General features: G+C 59.2%; 6 protein-coding genes across 6 annotated transcripts; 3 read left to right on the top strand and 3 right to left on the bottom strand.

Annotated features, from left to right (window-relative positions):
- Nucleotides 1-91: 91 nt before the first annotated feature.
- Nucleotides 92-253, top strand: COLE_00925 (uncharacterized protein; the record flags this gene model as incomplete). Its single annotated transcript, XM_018419996.2, has 1 exon — nt 92-253. One exon carries the CDS (start codon nt 92-94, stop codon nt 251-253), a length of 162 nt encoding a protein of 53 aa, XP_018278300.2.
- Nucleotides 254-1,063: 810 nt separating this feature from the next.
- Nucleotides 1,064-6,350, bottom strand: COLE_00924 (uncharacterized protein; the record flags this gene model as incomplete). Its single annotated transcript, XM_018423365.2, has 3 exons — nt 1,064-2,232; nt 2,266-5,361; nt 5,405-6,350. The coding sequence occupies 3 exons, from the start codon at nt 6,348-6,350 to the stop codon at nt 1,064-1,066; spliced, it is 5,211 nt and encodes a 1,736-aa protein (XP_018278299.2).
- Nucleotides 6,351-6,665: 315 nt separating this feature from the next.
- Nucleotides 6,666-7,559, top strand: COLE_00923 (uncharacterized protein; the record flags this gene model as incomplete). Its single annotated transcript, XM_018421404.2, has 2 exons — nt 6,666-6,852; nt 6,925-7,559. The coding sequence occupies 2 exons, from the start codon at nt 6,666-6,668 to the stop codon at nt 7,557-7,559; spliced, it is 822 nt and encodes a 273-aa protein (XP_018278298.1).
- Nucleotides 7,560-7,859: 300 nt separating this feature from the next.
- COLE_00922 (uncharacterized protein) lies at nt 7,860-10,706 on the bottom strand (the record flags this gene model as incomplete). The annotated part of the gene is made up of 6 exons (XM_018423364.2): nt 7,860-9,080; nt 9,114-9,659; nt 9,697-9,834; nt 9,881-10,366; nt 10,424-10,544; nt 10,579-10,706. 6 exons carry the CDS (start codon nt 10,704-10,706, stop codon nt 7,860-7,862), a joined length of 2,640 nt encoding a protein of 879 aa, XP_018278297.1.
- A 523-nt stretch (nt 10,707-11,229) lies between these two features.
- On the top strand, nt 11,230-12,030 carry COLE_00921 (uncharacterized protein; the record flags this gene model as incomplete). Its single annotated transcript, XM_018420109.2, has 2 exons — nt 11,230-11,342; nt 11,379-12,030. The coding sequence occupies 2 exons, from the start codon at nt 11,230-11,232 to the stop codon at nt 12,028-12,030; spliced, it is 765 nt and encodes a 254-aa protein (XP_018278296.2).
- Nucleotides 12,031-12,119: 89 nt separating this feature from the next.
- Nucleotides 12,120-14,910, bottom strand: COLE_00920 (uncharacterized protein; the record flags this gene model as incomplete). Its single annotated transcript, XM_018423363.2, has 10 exons — nt 12,120-12,619; nt 12,654-13,280; nt 13,314-13,457; nt 13,516-13,646; nt 13,683-13,846; nt 13,902-14,350; nt 14,386-14,562; nt 14,608-14,679; nt 14,721-14,768; nt 14,805-14,910. The coding sequence occupies 10 exons, from the start codon at nt 14,908-14,910 to the stop codon at nt 12,120-12,122; spliced, it is 2,418 nt and encodes an 805-aa protein (XP_018278295.1).
- Between the last annotated feature and the right edge of the window lie 514 nt (nt 14,911-15,424).

Below are 15,424 nucleotides of genomic sequence, written 5' to 3'. Positions count from 1 at the left end.
CCTGCTCACCATTTATTTGCTTCCCAAACATTTGCCCCATCTGCCCCTTTGCTCCACATGCCGTGGTTTGTTGACTCCGCTAATCCCAGAAATGCCTCAAGACCGGCCACTTCACTTACGAGTGCACCGGATCGCGTCCCTACGTTGCCCGTCCTTCGCGGACGAAACAGCTGCGCACTGGTGCCGGTCTCCCAGCCGGTGGGGGGCGCGACCAACCCAGCGTGGAGCTGCCGGACGAGTTCCGGTCCCGTGACGGCCTGGCCGACCGGATCTTGAAGGCGAAGCAGGAGGAGCGGGCCCGACTGCGGGCGCTGGAGGAGCGTGAGGCGCGGCGCGCCGCAAAGCGTGCCAAGAGAAGGTGAGGCTTGCATGGGAGAGCCAATGCTGACGCCAGACGCCGAAGTCCCAGCGACAGCGAGAGCGACGAGGAGCCCCGCCGTCGTCGTCGGTACACCTCAGAGAGCGACAGTGAGCCCAGCCGCGGCCGGAGCGTGTCCCGCACTCCGCCTATCCACCGGCGCTCGGCGAGCCCATCGCGTCCAAGGGAGGAGCGTACCCCGCGCGGCCGATACCCTTCTGACGACGAGGAGCCGACACGGGCTTCGCAGGAGAAGTCACCGCGCCGCCGGGGTTCCCGTTCTCCCCCCGTTCGTCGTCGTGACTCCCCTACTCCTCCGCCGCGTCGTCTGAACTCGCCTCTTGCTCGTTCTCGCGACTCCCCCTCCCCACCTCCGCGCCGGCGCGATTCCCTTCCTCCTTCCCCTCGCAGGCGTGAATCTCTTTCACCCCCACCTCGTCGGCGATACTCTGACTCGCGCTCTCCCTCCCCTCGCGCAAGGCATGACTCTCACGATTGATTGAGCCAAGCGCAATCATTCCCAGTACCTGCAATTTCCGGACGACCCGTGTGGCGACCTCACCTGTGCACATGCCGCTCCGGAAGAATGCCATTGCCGGGGCCATGTTTACGGTACAAGTCGACTGCGTTATTTACATTGATGTACACTACTGCTCTGCTCTACTAGAAACTAGAATTATTCAGCCTGTATAAGCGCGCCCCCTCTCAGAACCCACCGGCCCACGCGTCCGGCGGTGTAACATCGCCCTCCTGCTTGGAGAGGTCAACCGAGTGCGCGGTGAGCGCGACCTCGAGGGGCAGAGGAGGGGTCACTTCGTTGTAGAACTTCAGGAGGGCGCTGCGGTCCGCGCAGAAAGCCATGAAATCTAAGCGCAGAGCCTTCGCTTGCTCCTGTTTGCTCGCCATGGGCGTGATGCCCTGGTCGCCCTGCGCGGACTGGCTCCGGCCCCTCGTCGGGGCGGAGATGAAGGGTCGATTGTCAACCCACAGGAATCCTTCCTCTTTGCCGAGGCACTGCACGAGCGCGAGACCGGACCGGTGCACAAACTGCGAGTACTCGAACTTGGTTTTGGAGCGGTACGCGTAGTCGGCCTCTATCGTCTCGGGGTACCGATCGCTGGCCTCAACATCGAGGACGAAGCCGAACTTCTGCGTGAGGATCGCATACTCGAAAAACTGGGCGCATTGCGCCGGGCCTGTACTCTCGGCCAACCGCAGATGCAGGTCCGGGTAGATGGGTGGTGCAAGAGCGAGGCGGATCTGTAATGGCGCGCGGAAGGCACATTTTGAGCTGACGTCCTTGATCTGCTCGACAGGCGCCTCGACGAAGCGTAGGCCGTACCGCTCCGCCAGAGTGGAGCACTTGAAGCGTAGGTCGTCCAGCAAGCCGGCAGTCACACCAAGCCAGTTAAGCTCGAAGTGGAACGCGTTACGACTGTTGTGGATGATGTCCGCATGGAGCATGGCCACCTCGGCCCGGTCTGACTTGCGGTGGGGATCCAAGTCAATGACTATGCTCTGGGACATCTTGACCTTCTTCTTTTTGGCCGGTTTGTCCGTAAGCTTCAAAGAAGCGCGCGCCACCGGGGACGTGCCGGGGCCACTGGGCGCATCAGGCGCGCGAGGAACGGGCGCCTTGCTGAACCAGCTCTTGGCTGCGCGGCCCTTGACGTCCTTGTCGTACTGCGAACTCAAACGATAGAAGAACATCGTGTCCTGGAACGTATGCGTGCCATTCACGTGCTCAAATAGGCCTTTCTCCAGCAGCGACTGGCCCCACTCGACCGCCTGTTCGCGCGTCTGCACGTCCGAGAACGACGCAATCAGCCATTGGCAGAATTGATCGCCCGTGAACGAGTCCTCGTGCACCTTGACTGTTGTCAGCTGTGGTCTGTTGTGTGACTCACAGCCCCAGTATCGATCGCGAATAATCAATCCGTTATTGGGACGGTTCATCATGTCTGCGAGTGCAGGCAGTGTCATGCCCTCGAGAGTGTGGCCGGTCTCGATCTTCTCCTTGCCACTCGTCAAACGCTCCAGTTCTCCCAACAGTCCCTCATCGAGCACACAAGTGGACGGGTCAAAAGTCGTCGCGAGGAGCCGGAGAGGCGTCGGCTTCTCGCCCGGTCCCTTCCACTGGTACTTGCCCATGAGCTCGAGCAGTTTGACCGCGCCGGTTATCAGGATCTCGCTTGTGTTGTACTCCTCACCCTGACTGCCTCTGGGCATCAGCCCAGCGACAGAGGTTGGCTCGCGCCCCGAGGGGATCAAGAGATAGCGCGCCCGCCAGAAGCGTAAGTTCGACTGCAGGCGGTCCTCCTCTCCCGCGATGAGGCGGTCGAGGTAGTTGAAGTTGAGCTTGGCATCGATGTTGGGATACCGGAACATGGCCGTGGCCTCCTCGAACCCGGCGTGCTGGTATGGCCAGACGAGGGCTTTGTAGGCGTGCGGCCTCGTCGAGTGTCGGATCTTGCGTACGAAGCGCTGAACTGTGACGCTCTGCTTCTGGGGGTCGAATGTGAGGCGATGGATATGGTTCGACCAGGAAAGGTAAATTGCACCGTTAGCGTCCTTGAGCACCTCGGAGGCCCCGCCCACGCGGAGACCCGCCGTCGTGCTGTCCGCCAACAACAAATTCTTGAAGGCAAGACTTGTTGCGCTCTGTGCCTCTTCCGTGAGCACAGTGTTGTGAGGGAGGACGATAAACTGGAAATTCTGCGAGAGGCGCTGACTGGCCATCTCACGCATCACAGCCAGCGGAAGATTCATTGCCGCGGCATCAGTGCGAATCAGGAACGACACCTGGTCCGGGAAACAGGCAATGTCGTAGCTGTGCGCCTCGTAATACGTCGATATCTCCTCAGGGGTGGGCATGAAGTCGGTCGTGAGGGGCAAACACGCTGGCGCGCACAAGCTGCGCCACTTCACGACGTGCTGCTTGCCGGCGCTCATCCGTGGGCGAACGTGCTGCCACCGCCGCCCGTGCCCCCCTTCGATGCCACCATCAACGAAACGCTCGCGAGGGTTGCATGGGTTGATGGTGCGGTGTTGGCCTGTACGACCGAAGGCTGCGTTCGTCTTGTTCCGCCACGAGTCATCCAATGATCGGCCCAAACGGAGAGAGTTGTGCATTGAGCGCGGGATGGATCGAGGCATGGAGCGGGGCACGGAGCGAGCAATGGGATGCTCATCATCAAATAGACGTCCGCCGGCGGCCGAGAGGATGGGAAGCGGCTGAGTAGGACGCTGGGGCACAGGCTTGGGTTTGGCTGGCGAGGGGGCCAGATACGGCCGCTCTCGGGGTACCGGGTCGTTGATGGGAAGCGGAGAGGGGGCGAGGGCAGGAGAGGCGGGCAGCGGAAGATTGGGCTTCTTCAGCGCCGGCGATGACGGCAGACTGCCGTTGCCAACGTCGATGCGTGATGCCGAGACATCCTGTCGCTCAACGGTTTCGGTCGCTGCGGTCGCCTTGGACGGCGACGCTCGAGAACTGAAGGAGCCGAAAAGCCACGTGCTTGCAAAGCGGGAGGCGAAGGACCCGCGGCTGCTTTGATTCTTGAGCCTCTTGGCTGGCGTACCTTTCGGCGTGGAAGCGCCGGATGGGAGCGAGATAACGCTCTGGGACGGCGACGTGTCGATGGACGTCATGCTCGCAATGCGCATCTGGCGCGCCAGCGGAGTCTGCTCGTTTGACGGTCGGCGTCGGTCTGATCGCGGTCCCGGCGTAGGCACCGGTGCGGCTCGCGCATGCGGCACGTCCGGCATGTCCTCGGCAGTAATGTCTGGGAGGGAGGTGTGGTTGTAAGGCTCCTCGACAGCAGGGGAAAGACGCTTGGACAACAAAGACTCGCGAGACTCGCGCGCAATGCGCTCCCTGCTGCCTGTCCTCGAGCCAGTGGGCCGGTTGGGTGTCGATCCTTTGCTCTCGTCCCTGTGCAGCTTGCTAGACTGGTAACTCGTTCCCAAGGAGGTGCTGACACCGGAGCGTGTTGTGCTTGGCGGAGAGAGAGCTTCTTTGCCCCACTCAAGTTTGCCGCTTGAGAAGAGGCTCGCATCGTACTCGTCGTGCATGATCCGCCGGTCCTCCGGTGTGAGCTCCTTTTTGTCCACCGAGTGCGACTCGTCCCAGTCGAGCATGGGCACAATCACGGTTGTCAGGTTGTGGTCCAAAATGCCTAGCATCTGGATCTCGTACATCTTGCAACGGGGGACGAAGCGGTCTCTGCGGAATGGCTTGTCGTGCGTCTTGCTGTAGTATGAGCAGTACACCCAGAATGCGAGCGAGTAGCATTCCGCCATGTCGCGGTCCGACACCTGAGGTGCGTCGTAATACAGGGGATCGGGGGTGGCAGGCTTGTTCTTGATGATCTCGCCGCCATCGTCCATTGTTCGCTTGGGCCGCTCGCTCATGTAACTAAACAGCGGCACGGAGTGCAGCGGCATCTTGGTCATGCACACAAGATCGAGGGCTATTCCGTGGTCGATCATGCGCTCCGTTGTCATTCGGAGAAGATTCTTGTCTACCGAGAAATGCCCGGTGCCCGGCGTGAGGATCATAAGTGATAAACCGGTACGCGACAAGTCGCGGTCAATGTAGTGCTCGTCATATGGGTTGAGGGCCAGATTGATAGCCTCAAGGATCGGCGCCTCAAACGCATAGCTCCACCAACCTATCACTCGCTTGCACTCGCCGTCGTGGCCCTTGCCTGCCATCTGGCCGAGGTTGAACTCGAGAAACACCTCTCGCTCCGCCCGCTGGATAGCGCGCTTGACCTCTGGCAATGCCGTAAGCCAGTCGGAACGGCGCTCGAAGTCCATCACCACGCGGTAGAAATCCTTGCACCATCGCCCGCGGAAGTCCTTCATGAGCCCAAGGCAGGCTTCGTTCTTCTCCATGTACTTGACGTCCTCATCATCGTAGAACGCGCGGGCAAACAGCACCAGTGTCACGAGGTGGGATGCACCTATAGCAGTCCACCGCTGGAACAGCTCGGGAAGGAAGCCTGGACGGTCAGCCCATGACGCCCTCGGATTCCCCCAACGTACCATGCAGGATCTTCTCATAATATTGCTCGCCGTCCTCGTCAAACTCGTACGTCTCTTGGCAAATAGAAATGAAGATGTATGTCTGCGCACTCTTGGATCGATAGATCGTCTTCGTCTTGGATGTGACGATACCGCTTGAGTACCGGTGACGACCACGCCAGATTCCCTGGATATCGGCGCGCACCGCACCGCCAGCAAGCGTCACCTTCTCGCCCACGTGCACGGTCGTATTCTCGAGGCTCATGCCAAGTCGCCACATGTCCGCACGTCCAACATACTGCGAGAAGTGGAGCTCGATGAAGTCAATGTTAGCGCTGGCAGGGTCCGAGATTTTGAGCACTTCGACGTCCTGCCGATGTTGGAGGCGGTACGCGTTGGCGACAGAGTTCGGCACCAGGATCTGATTGAGGGGAACGGAAGGCATGTCCTCGCGGACCTGGAAGACATATCCGTCGCGCCCTTTGTTTGGCTTGACGCCCTCCACGGCTTCTCCATCCCCGGTGCGCAGTGGTGGACCTGCACGCGGTGCTCCGCCGGGGACTCGTCGAATCTCGAGGTAATCGCCGGCCTTCACTGGCCAAGGCAAACTCGCGTAGCTGAATTGAATTCGTGATGAAGCAAGGTTGGCCGCGGGGGCGGGCAACAGGCTGTTGTTCTGAGCAGCAGCTGCGGCCACGCTGACGTTCGGCGTGTACGTGTACAGGCTAAGCGTGGTGCGGTCTGCGGTGCTCGACAGCCCCACTGGCGGCCCGGCCACGCTACTCCGCCTCGATGTCTCAGGACTCGGGTCGCTGGGAAGCTTGCGAGTCGCCGTCAGCGGTGTGTGCGCTATTCCGCGCGAGTGGATGTGTGTCTCCCCAAAGTGGGATGTCTTGAAGCTGCTTCCACCCCGCCGCCGAGGGGAGAGGGGGGAAGGTGGCATATCGACACGGATGGGGTTGACCATCGTCGACGAGCGCACGCGCTGCGTACGTCGAGAGTCAGGCGGTTTGGCTGCGTAAGCGGACAGAAGGAGGGCGAGAGCCAGCTGGGAGAGAGGGATGGTCTCCTGCTTGCCAAGCTGGTTGATGCGAGCGGGACACTCACAAGTCATTCCATCGCCTATGTTGAGGTTACATATTGACCTCGCGGCGGTTGATGGACAGGAACGTCATGTGCATCGATTTGGTTCCGCAGCACCCTTATCTGCCATCCTATGACTACTGGTGCGAGGCGAGGCTGTTTTCCTCCTTTTCATCCTCCTTCTTGGCTCACATGGGCTATGCGGCCTGCCCTCCGGCTTCTCAGATGCAGCAGCCCCTCAGCCCTCCTCGCTAGGCTGGCGCGCAATCCCGAGCTTTCGGCTGCGGACGCGAAGGCCGAGCTTCGATGGATGCGGGCTGCCAAGGGGGACTTGGAAGACATGGTTGAGCGGCGCGCTCGCGGCGAGCCGCTCCAGTACATTCTCGGTAAGTCATTTCACGCAATCATGACATCCTTGCTCCCACGCATGAACCGCCTTTTTCATGGTCTGATAACAGGCGACACCGACTTTGGCCCCTTGACGCTTCTCTGTCGCCCCCCTGTCCTCATTCCACGTCCCGAGACGGCATATATCGTCGAGCATCTCGCGTCTCTCCTGCCTTCCCGCCCACTACGTGTACTAGACTTGTGCACGGGGAGCGGATGCATTCCGCTGCTCCTCGCTCATTTGCGGGCAGACCTCACAGCCGTGGGAGTCGACGTGTCACCTGATGCCGTCTCTTTGGCTAAGGAGAATATCGCGGCCATGGGCATGGAGGGGAGGGTAAGAACGGTGCAGGCGGACATACTCGCGCCCGATTTCTTGCAGAGAATCGAGAAAGAGGTGGGACCGGTCGATCTGGTGACGGCCAATCCCCCGTACATCCCGCAGGCCGAGTACGATGCTCTCCCGCCCTCTGTGCGAGCGTACGAGGACAGGGGTGCCCTCCTTGCGGGAGGGGAGGGCGGCACGGCGTTCTACGCCCACATCGCAGCCATCGCTCCATCCATGTTGAGGGAGGGTCCGGGGATAAAGATTGCGGTCGAAATTGGCGCTGGACAGGGACAGACTGTGGCTTCTCTCTTGCCCGGTCATACCGAAGTCGTGCAAGATCAGTATGGGCGCGACCGCATGGTCACGGCTGTGTTTTAGGTATCCGTCCTGCTCAATGGCTGGGGGGCTGGGTACTGACGCAATGTACTAACGTTTCCATCAGCGCTTGCGCGACCCGAGCTTAGACACGTCGGCAGTCTTCTTTCCCACTGCAGATGTCACAGCTATCGGAAGAACATTCCTACCTCGCAGTGCACTCCCTTCGCCTCAGATACGTCTGTGGCCGAGGTGGGGCGCACACGCTCACAGTCTGGTCCACAAGACTGTTCGAGCATCGCGAGAATGGTACATTTACCTCTCAGTAGTACATACATGCATGAAAATACGGGCCCTCTTCACTCACTCTGCATTACCTTTTGCCGATTTCCTCTTTCCTCGCCGCAGCGAGTAGTGCCCATTAAATGCGATACGTATAGCCAAGAACCGCACGTCCAAATCTGGATGTGAAGCAGCTTCTTTACACACGCTCCCCACAGCATCCTGAAAGCCGACGCCGCAGATGTCGATTCGTTGGCGGATGTCTTGCAGCTTCTTACGCGACGCTTCGCCTTCAGATTCGGCCACGCGTGCGTCGTCCGCGTTCAACCCACGCTCCGCACCCCTGATGCGGTCTAGCCGCGTTGCCTCTCCCAGGCTCCACTTAAACAGTTCCTCCATTGAGGCCGTGAAAGCCAGGATGTGGCCGAGCGCGGTCCTGACGAGATTAAGCAGAGTGTCCTCCTTGCGTGGGCCGAGGAGAAGGATTTTGCGCACCACCCGATCCAAATACGTCCGATGCGCGAAGATGAGCGCGTCCAAGTCGCCGTCTCGTCTGTCTGTTGTCTTTCGTAGGGCGGCCCACGAGCATTCAATCACCTCGAGTTGGCAGAACGCCTGCATGTTGCGCAGGAAGTGAACCATTTCTGCTTGAAGTCGGCGGGACATATGCCAAATTCCATCTACGGAGGGGAGGCTTTCGAATTGCCGGCTGGAGAATGTCGCGCGCTTCCAGCCTTTCGTGAGTGCTGTCTCCACACGCTTCAAGAGCCACAGGTGATTGAAAAGGCGCCCATACCCCTCCATTGCACGTGTGTCGAGAACCGCGTTAAGAGGCGCCTCGACCCGATACTCGAGCATGAAGCATTCCCAGCCAATTTCGCCGCGGTTGTAATGTTTTACGCGCGCGTCAAGGCGACGCAGCACGTCCGGTGAATCAAACTGGGCTGATGAGCCGCGGATCGCGCTCTCCAGGTCGGACGTCAGATGGTGTCGATACAGCGAGATCGCGGGACGGTCCAGGCGCAACGTCATGGAGTCCATCAGGAGGTCGACAAAGTCGCCCGCGCCCAGCATAAGGTACCTTTTGAGCGCCGTCAAGTGGTCCATAAGGTGGTATTTGTCGTAGAAGGTCTCAAGGAGGTGCTTACTCGCCTTGGAGTAAGCCACATCGATGGAATGCTCCAGCCCGTTCAAGTCAGAGTACTTAAGCGCGCTAGAGCCTGAGCCGGCCTGCTCTGCTACCCAGTCCGAGTCATAGCAATGGTAGCGAGTGAAGTTGAGAGAGCGGCCCGTAGAAAATATCTGCTGTCAGCTCTCCCCGTGAAATCCAGTTACCTTCTTGCCAAAGTCCTCGTTGATGAAGCCGGGCATCATGGCCTTGACGAAAATGTATCTCTTCTCCCAGACCTGGTGCGCATCACTTGTGTTCCCGTCGGAGTCCAGACCCTCCTCAAAGCCCAAGTCGGTGGTGAATGCGTTCACGTCGTTGCTCGTGATTTCCGGGTTAAGCTGGACAAAAAATTCGTTGAAAGGGTCGTGTAGTTCGCCTGAGATAATCCAGCGTTGGAGTGTCGAGAAGAAGGGCTTGGACACCTCCTCCAAGATTTGGTCTGTGAACCTGCGCACGAAGGGATCGCCATGCGCTGTGTGCTTGTGAATTTTGGATACCAGAGCGCCACCATGTGTGCTACGCGCGTCACTGACAACGCTGTCCATGAGGCGGAGTTTGAGGCGCATGTCCTCCGTCCACAGCCCCAATCGAATGAGAGTTAGGCCAGATTCTGCAGGGGTGCTCTCGTCGCCTCGGTTCATCTGCGACTCCAGCACCGCCAGCAGACGGTGGTACTCGCTCAGCTCGTGATGAAGAAAGTGACAAAGACTCTGCCCATCAGTGACATACATCGACAACCCGACTCACCTGCACGACCATGCCACTGCGTGAGCTCGGCCCAGCAGCCTGATGCTCCTGAACAAAGCTTGTGATCTGGCGGTACAAGACGCCCAGCTCAGACAGCTGCACAAGGATGTTCCTCGTCGGCTTAGCGATGTATCCTTCCTATCATTAGCTTTGGCCTGTAGACAGCGAAGCCAAGGTGACTCACCCTCGCCTCATCTGCAACTATGTCAATCCCCAAAACTTGCGGCTCAACGTCAGTCGGGATGGTGACGCCATTGGCGCCGAGGGGAAAGCCAGTACCGTTCCCTTCCCTCCCTCGCTCGGTGAGATAGGGATTCAGTTCAGGTGGCGGTGCCACAGCGAAGCGAACGTATCGGCCATCGATACCCTGCAGCAAGTACAATGCGTCACGGAGCAGCAGGGCCTCAGGAAAAGGTTTGCGGGCGCGCTCGGTGCGCCATTCGCGAAGGAGGGCAGCCTTGCTCCGTGCTGGCTTGGATGGCGAGGCGGCGGGGCGCGATGGTTCACCTGACGGCGCGGCGGCTCGTGGTGGGGCAGGAGCTCCGAATCCACGGGAGTCGACTCGATTGTGTGATCGGCGCGGAGAGGCAAAGGTAGATTCAGATGATCGGTTCAGAGCGGACAAAGCCACGAGGAACTGGAGTTGCTTGCTGGGCGCGGAAAGGGTACCCTGGAGTCAGCCGCAAGAATGGCTGAAGAGATGAGATGGGCGTTCATCGCGACGCACATTCCGCTCTATCGCACTCCACAGCGCGTTAAATCGCAGCGCGTCGCTGCTCTTAGGCAGCAGTCGACGTGCGGCATCGGGAAGTGCCCCTACGCCAAGGGGAACGGAGGATGGCAGGCGACTGGCGTTAGCATCAGCCGGCTTGTATCTCATACCTCGTGAGGATGGCTTCTGCATACTCGACGAGCTCATTTACGCGTTCCTGTCGTTGTCGTCCAGGAAGCTGGCTCAGTCCGGGCAGGACTGAGTAGACGAGACTCTCGAGAGGGCTTCCTCTCTCCATGGGTGTAAGAATGAGTGATCGCGACAAGACGCGTGAACGCGCCTGTTTGGTTGTGGATGGTGACGCGTGAGACACGTGGGGCTCACGTGATCTCCCCTGTGCGGAGGGCCAAGTTTCTGAATTCGGAGAAGGGCGCTTATGCAACCAACATCATCATAATCCAACGCCATGGGCAAGTCAGGCAAACCTAACAAGGAGCGCAGCGGCGCGGCGCCAAGAGGAGGAAGTGGACGTGGGCGGGCTCGTGGGCGCGGACGCGGCGCTGCGCGCGGGAGGATGACAAGGAGTGGGCCACGGGATGTGCAGGTGGTTGTGCAGGGTTCGTTGTGGCCACCCCATTAAACTGACAGCAGATGATTCCGACGACGACGAGGAAGAGGAGGACGGCTCTGAGGAAGTGTCTGGGGAGGAAAGTGAAGAGGAGTATTCCAATGAGGACTCCGAAGGCGAATCCGGCGGCAATGACGACGACGACTCCGATGAGGAGGAGCAGAAGGAAGTGCGCATTGCTGTCCCCGTCGCGATGTGGGACTTTGATCATTGCGATCCGAAGCGCTGCTCGGGCAAGAAGCTGGCGCGGCATGGGCTCTGCACCGCAATGCGGGTGGGGCAGCGCTTCCGCGGGGTAGTGTTGACGTACGTCCTAACCCGAAACCATTCAACTGACGCCAGGCCGAAAGGCAAGAAGCCGATCGCGCCCTGCGACGATGAGGTGGTTATGATCTCTGGGCTAGCGGTGGTCGAGTGCTCGTGGGCGCGGCTTGACGAGGTGCCATTCAACAAGATCAAAGGGCCGCACGAACGACTGCTGCCCTATTTGATTGCAACGAACCCGGTCAATTACGGCAAGCCATGGCGTCTCAACTGCGTAGAAGCGCTCGCGGCTGGCTTCTACATCACGGGCCACCCCGACTGGGCCGAGGCTCTTCTTGCCAAGTTCAGCTGGGGTCATGCGTTCTTCAAGATGAACGGTCACCTCATCGCGCGCTATCGGACATGCAAGACGCACGAGGAGGTTGCCGAGATGCAGGAGGTCATCCAGCGGGAGCTACAAGAGGAACGCGATCGGCAGAAGGCAGAGAAGATTGCGAACGCCGACGCCGACCTGCTCCGTGCTAATCCTAATCACGTTGGGGAGGGGTGGGAGGAGGAAAGTGAAGAGGAGGAGATCGAGCCGCCAAGGACAGATAAATTCGGCAACATTATCGAGGACGAGGTGGACAAGTTCGGCAACACCGTAGGCGGAGCCGTTGATGAGAAGTCCAACTCGGACGAGGAGCGAGACGACGTCGAGCAACTGGTGGCTGGTGTGAGAGCATTGTGAGCTATGCGATGTACATGCATGATGAGGAGGTCACTCCACTATTATGTCTCATGGCTGTGGTGACGCAATCTACATTTGCGTGTGCGCGCCTAAGCGGCTGTTGATGACCCATTCTGAACGCCGCGCATCGGTGGTGTAACGCCGGCAGCAGCCCACGCCTCAGGCTTTACTTTCCATGCCGAATCCTTACTTTTCCCCTCCCGAACAGCCACCTCACGGATCTTGGCCTCAATGGCGGCCTTGGTCGTCACTTTGTCGAAACGAATCTTGAGATGCGAGACGAGGTCTGTCATGATACGAGTATTGCCGTCAACAATGCGCAGGAACTCGGGCAGGAGCTTCTCCGGAAACGCGACCTTCGGGGTTCGGCCCTTGGGAGTGATTTTATTCGCAGAGGAAGACGCATCACCCAACGGCATCGACGGCAGGGGACGGGCAGGCGCATAGTGAGGCGTGTTGGTCGGTTGTGCGGACAAGAGACACCGTACGCGCAGCTGGTTGCCCACAGCCGTGTCGCTGAATGTGGTCTTGTACTGAGGCTGCACATCGCTCGACTGGTACTTGAACGGGTCGATGGACGAGGGTGTGTCTACTGTCAGCTTGGGATTGACCAACAACCCCACCGTTGAGCAGCTGGATGCGGTACTCGTCGTGTCCTTCAGCTGTCTCCGCGATAACATTCTCCCAGATCGGCCCTGTCCAGGTAGGTGTGAGCTTCGTAATGCGCTTAACGGGCACACGCTTTTTGGGAGAGGCTGGGTGAGTCGGGTCCGTCAAAGCGGTGTCTGCGTCCGCTCCGTTGAAGATGGGGTCCTCCGTATTGTCAAGCCAGTCATCAAACTCGCCCTCGTCCTCAGGCGGCACGTCGTCGTCTCCATCCTCAACTGGCTCGTCCACGTCGTCGCCACCCTCTTCCTCGTCCTCCTGCCAGTCATCCCCAGAGTCGTAGGAGTAGTCAAAAACGGGATCCTGAGCGAAAGGAGTTCGAGGTCCCACGGCCAGTGATCTCTTCGAGAAAGTGCCCACATAGGGCGGACGGGCCTGCTGGTCAAAGGCAAGCGTTTTCCACGGGAATTTGCGCTTATTTGTAAGCTCGTCCAGCACGGCTCGCGGTTCCTCGGCCCTCTGATACTCCGCCCACATCTCCGCCACAGAACCATACATCGGCTCTGACTTGAGGCCCTGTCCGCGTGCGGATCGTGGATTGCGGCGGCTCTGCTTATGGCGCTCGAGGTGGTCTCGGAGGAAATCTCTCAGTCAGATGTGATACTAGGGTAACTCACCATTCCTGGTCCAGGTCGCAACGTCGGTATGAGATTCAATTGAGGAGGAAAGACACGATTGGAAGCGGTTGATCGGCGCCCAGTGCACGTTCGCCCGCTGAGCTACAGGCGGGAATGCCCGCTCGAAGTCCGAAAGCTCCTTTTCTGGCGAGTCAGCTTCCCGCGCGTCTCCCTCCTGCGCAGACAGTGCGCTTGAACTCACTCGACGGCCCAGCTTCAGGAGCCTTGGCCGGCGACTTCGGAGGCGGCGGCGCCTTCTTGAAAAAATTGGAGAACATGCTCGCCTGCTTCGTCTTGACTTCCGCCTTCTTCTGCTCGGCACGCTCCTTCTCCCTTGGACATCAGCACTAGTCATTCGCTCAGACGTACGCCTTTTGCTCCTCACGGACTTGCCGCTTTTCCTCAAGCTCCTTCTTTTTCTCTTCTAACTCCTTTCGTTTCTCTTCTCGCTGTACCTCCTTCGCCTCCAGCTCTTTGCGTTTCTCCTCCTTCTTGATCTGCTTCTCTTCCTTGCGCTGCTTCACCTCTTCCTTCTGCAAATTAGCGCCCCGTCCAACTCCGGACAGTCACGGCCAGCCTTCTACTTACCTCGGCTGAAGTCAACTTCTTACCACGCCCTGATGGAGACGCGCTGCGATCTCTGGACGAAGTTGCTGAGGTCTCGCGTGTGGCACGATTTAGGCTACCAGAAGTCGATGCGGGGAAGGTGGACGGGCCAGCGGCAGGCGTGGCGACGAGAAGCTTGACTTCTTTGCCCTCCTTCTCGCCCCTCAACCAGTCGTTCCTCTCAATGCTGTCCATAGAGGCAAGCATGCGCTCGACTTCTTCACGTGCCCGCTCCCTTTCAGCGCGGCGCGCCTTCAGCTCAAGAACACGGTCAGCGGGGAAGTACTTGTCAAGGTCGTTGACCTCCCAGCAGCGGATCTGCATGCGCGTGGGAACTCGGAGGCCACTGAAATCAGAGGGTCGGAATCCGTATTGCTTGAAAGAGAACAGCTTCTCGACCAGCGGCGTAAGAAGCTCATTTCGTAAAGTGTCTAAGACATCAGTGACCATTACACGGTAGACTCACCTCTCGATTCCCCCTTCACAAGTTCCGCCTTGATGCTCTTCACCAGGCTGCTGACGGTGATCGCTGATTGCTCGTGTCCCGCCATGGCGACCAAATCGTGGAACTCATCCGGAATAGAAGTAAGCGGCGTCCCCGCCTCCTCGGCATCGAGCAGCCATCCTTCGAAGTTAAGGAGACCTGAGAGTGAGTCCACTGAACCGCAGTTGGCACCAGCACACTCACGTCGGCGCGGAAGGCTGCGCTGGTACGGATCCTGGGAGAGATGAATTGTGAAAGATTTGACCTCGAGGCCGTCTGCGGTTAGCGCGCACGATAACCACGCCGCCATCACGAACCGCTAAGCTTGGGCCTCTTGTCCATGTCATGTCCTATTTCGTCCTGGGCTGTTCCATCAGTGTGTGGCGCGAGATTGAACCCACCGTCCGCCTTGCGCTTGCTGCTTCCTGTCAAGCCTCCTGGTGGTGGTGGTGGGGAGCTGGGGGAGTCCGAGACTGGGCTCAACATGGAAAGATCGATCACGTTCATGTTGGACCCAAGCTTCGTCGATCGTCAACGCGTCGCGCGTTGAGTGCTTGCGCGTGTGGAGGGTCTAGGGTGGGGAGTGGAGAGCGACGGGAATGTTGATGGAGGATTGAAATGAAAAGACAGGAAGAAGAAGGAGAGCTCAGTGGCCAGTGGCGAGGAGTGCGGGGAGTGAGAGAGTGAGTCGCGTCAACCGCAGTGGGATGCGATTTGTGTGGTTCGCCGCGGACCACGAACGGCGCGCGACATGGGGGACAGACGCGTCGAGCCAATATGCGGAATCAAATTTCTCCACCTAATGGCGCCTGGTTTTCATGTCCCGAATCGTTTGAGAGAGGTCACATGCAATCGTGTCCTCCTTCGTACCTACGCACCAGAAGCGCAGAGCGCTTCAAGACAAAGTGCCAAAAATTCAGACTACTTCACGACAGCATGCAAGGATGGCCATTGCTATCGTTAGCGAAAGGCAGTTGGATCATTGGATTTCTCGCGGCCTCTCGGGAGCCTGTGATGCCAC

Source organism: Cutaneotrichosporon oleaginosum (genome assembly GCF_008065305.1).
Source record: "Cutaneotrichosporon oleaginosum strain ATCC 20508 chromosome Unknown ATCC20508_contig01, whole genome shotgun sequence".
Classification (NCBI taxonomy): Eukaryota; Fungi; Basidiomycota; class Tremellomycetes; order Trichosporonales; family Trichosporonaceae; genus Cutaneotrichosporon; species Cutaneotrichosporon oleaginosum.
This window is presented reverse-complemented; position numbering and strand designations above follow the sequence as displayed.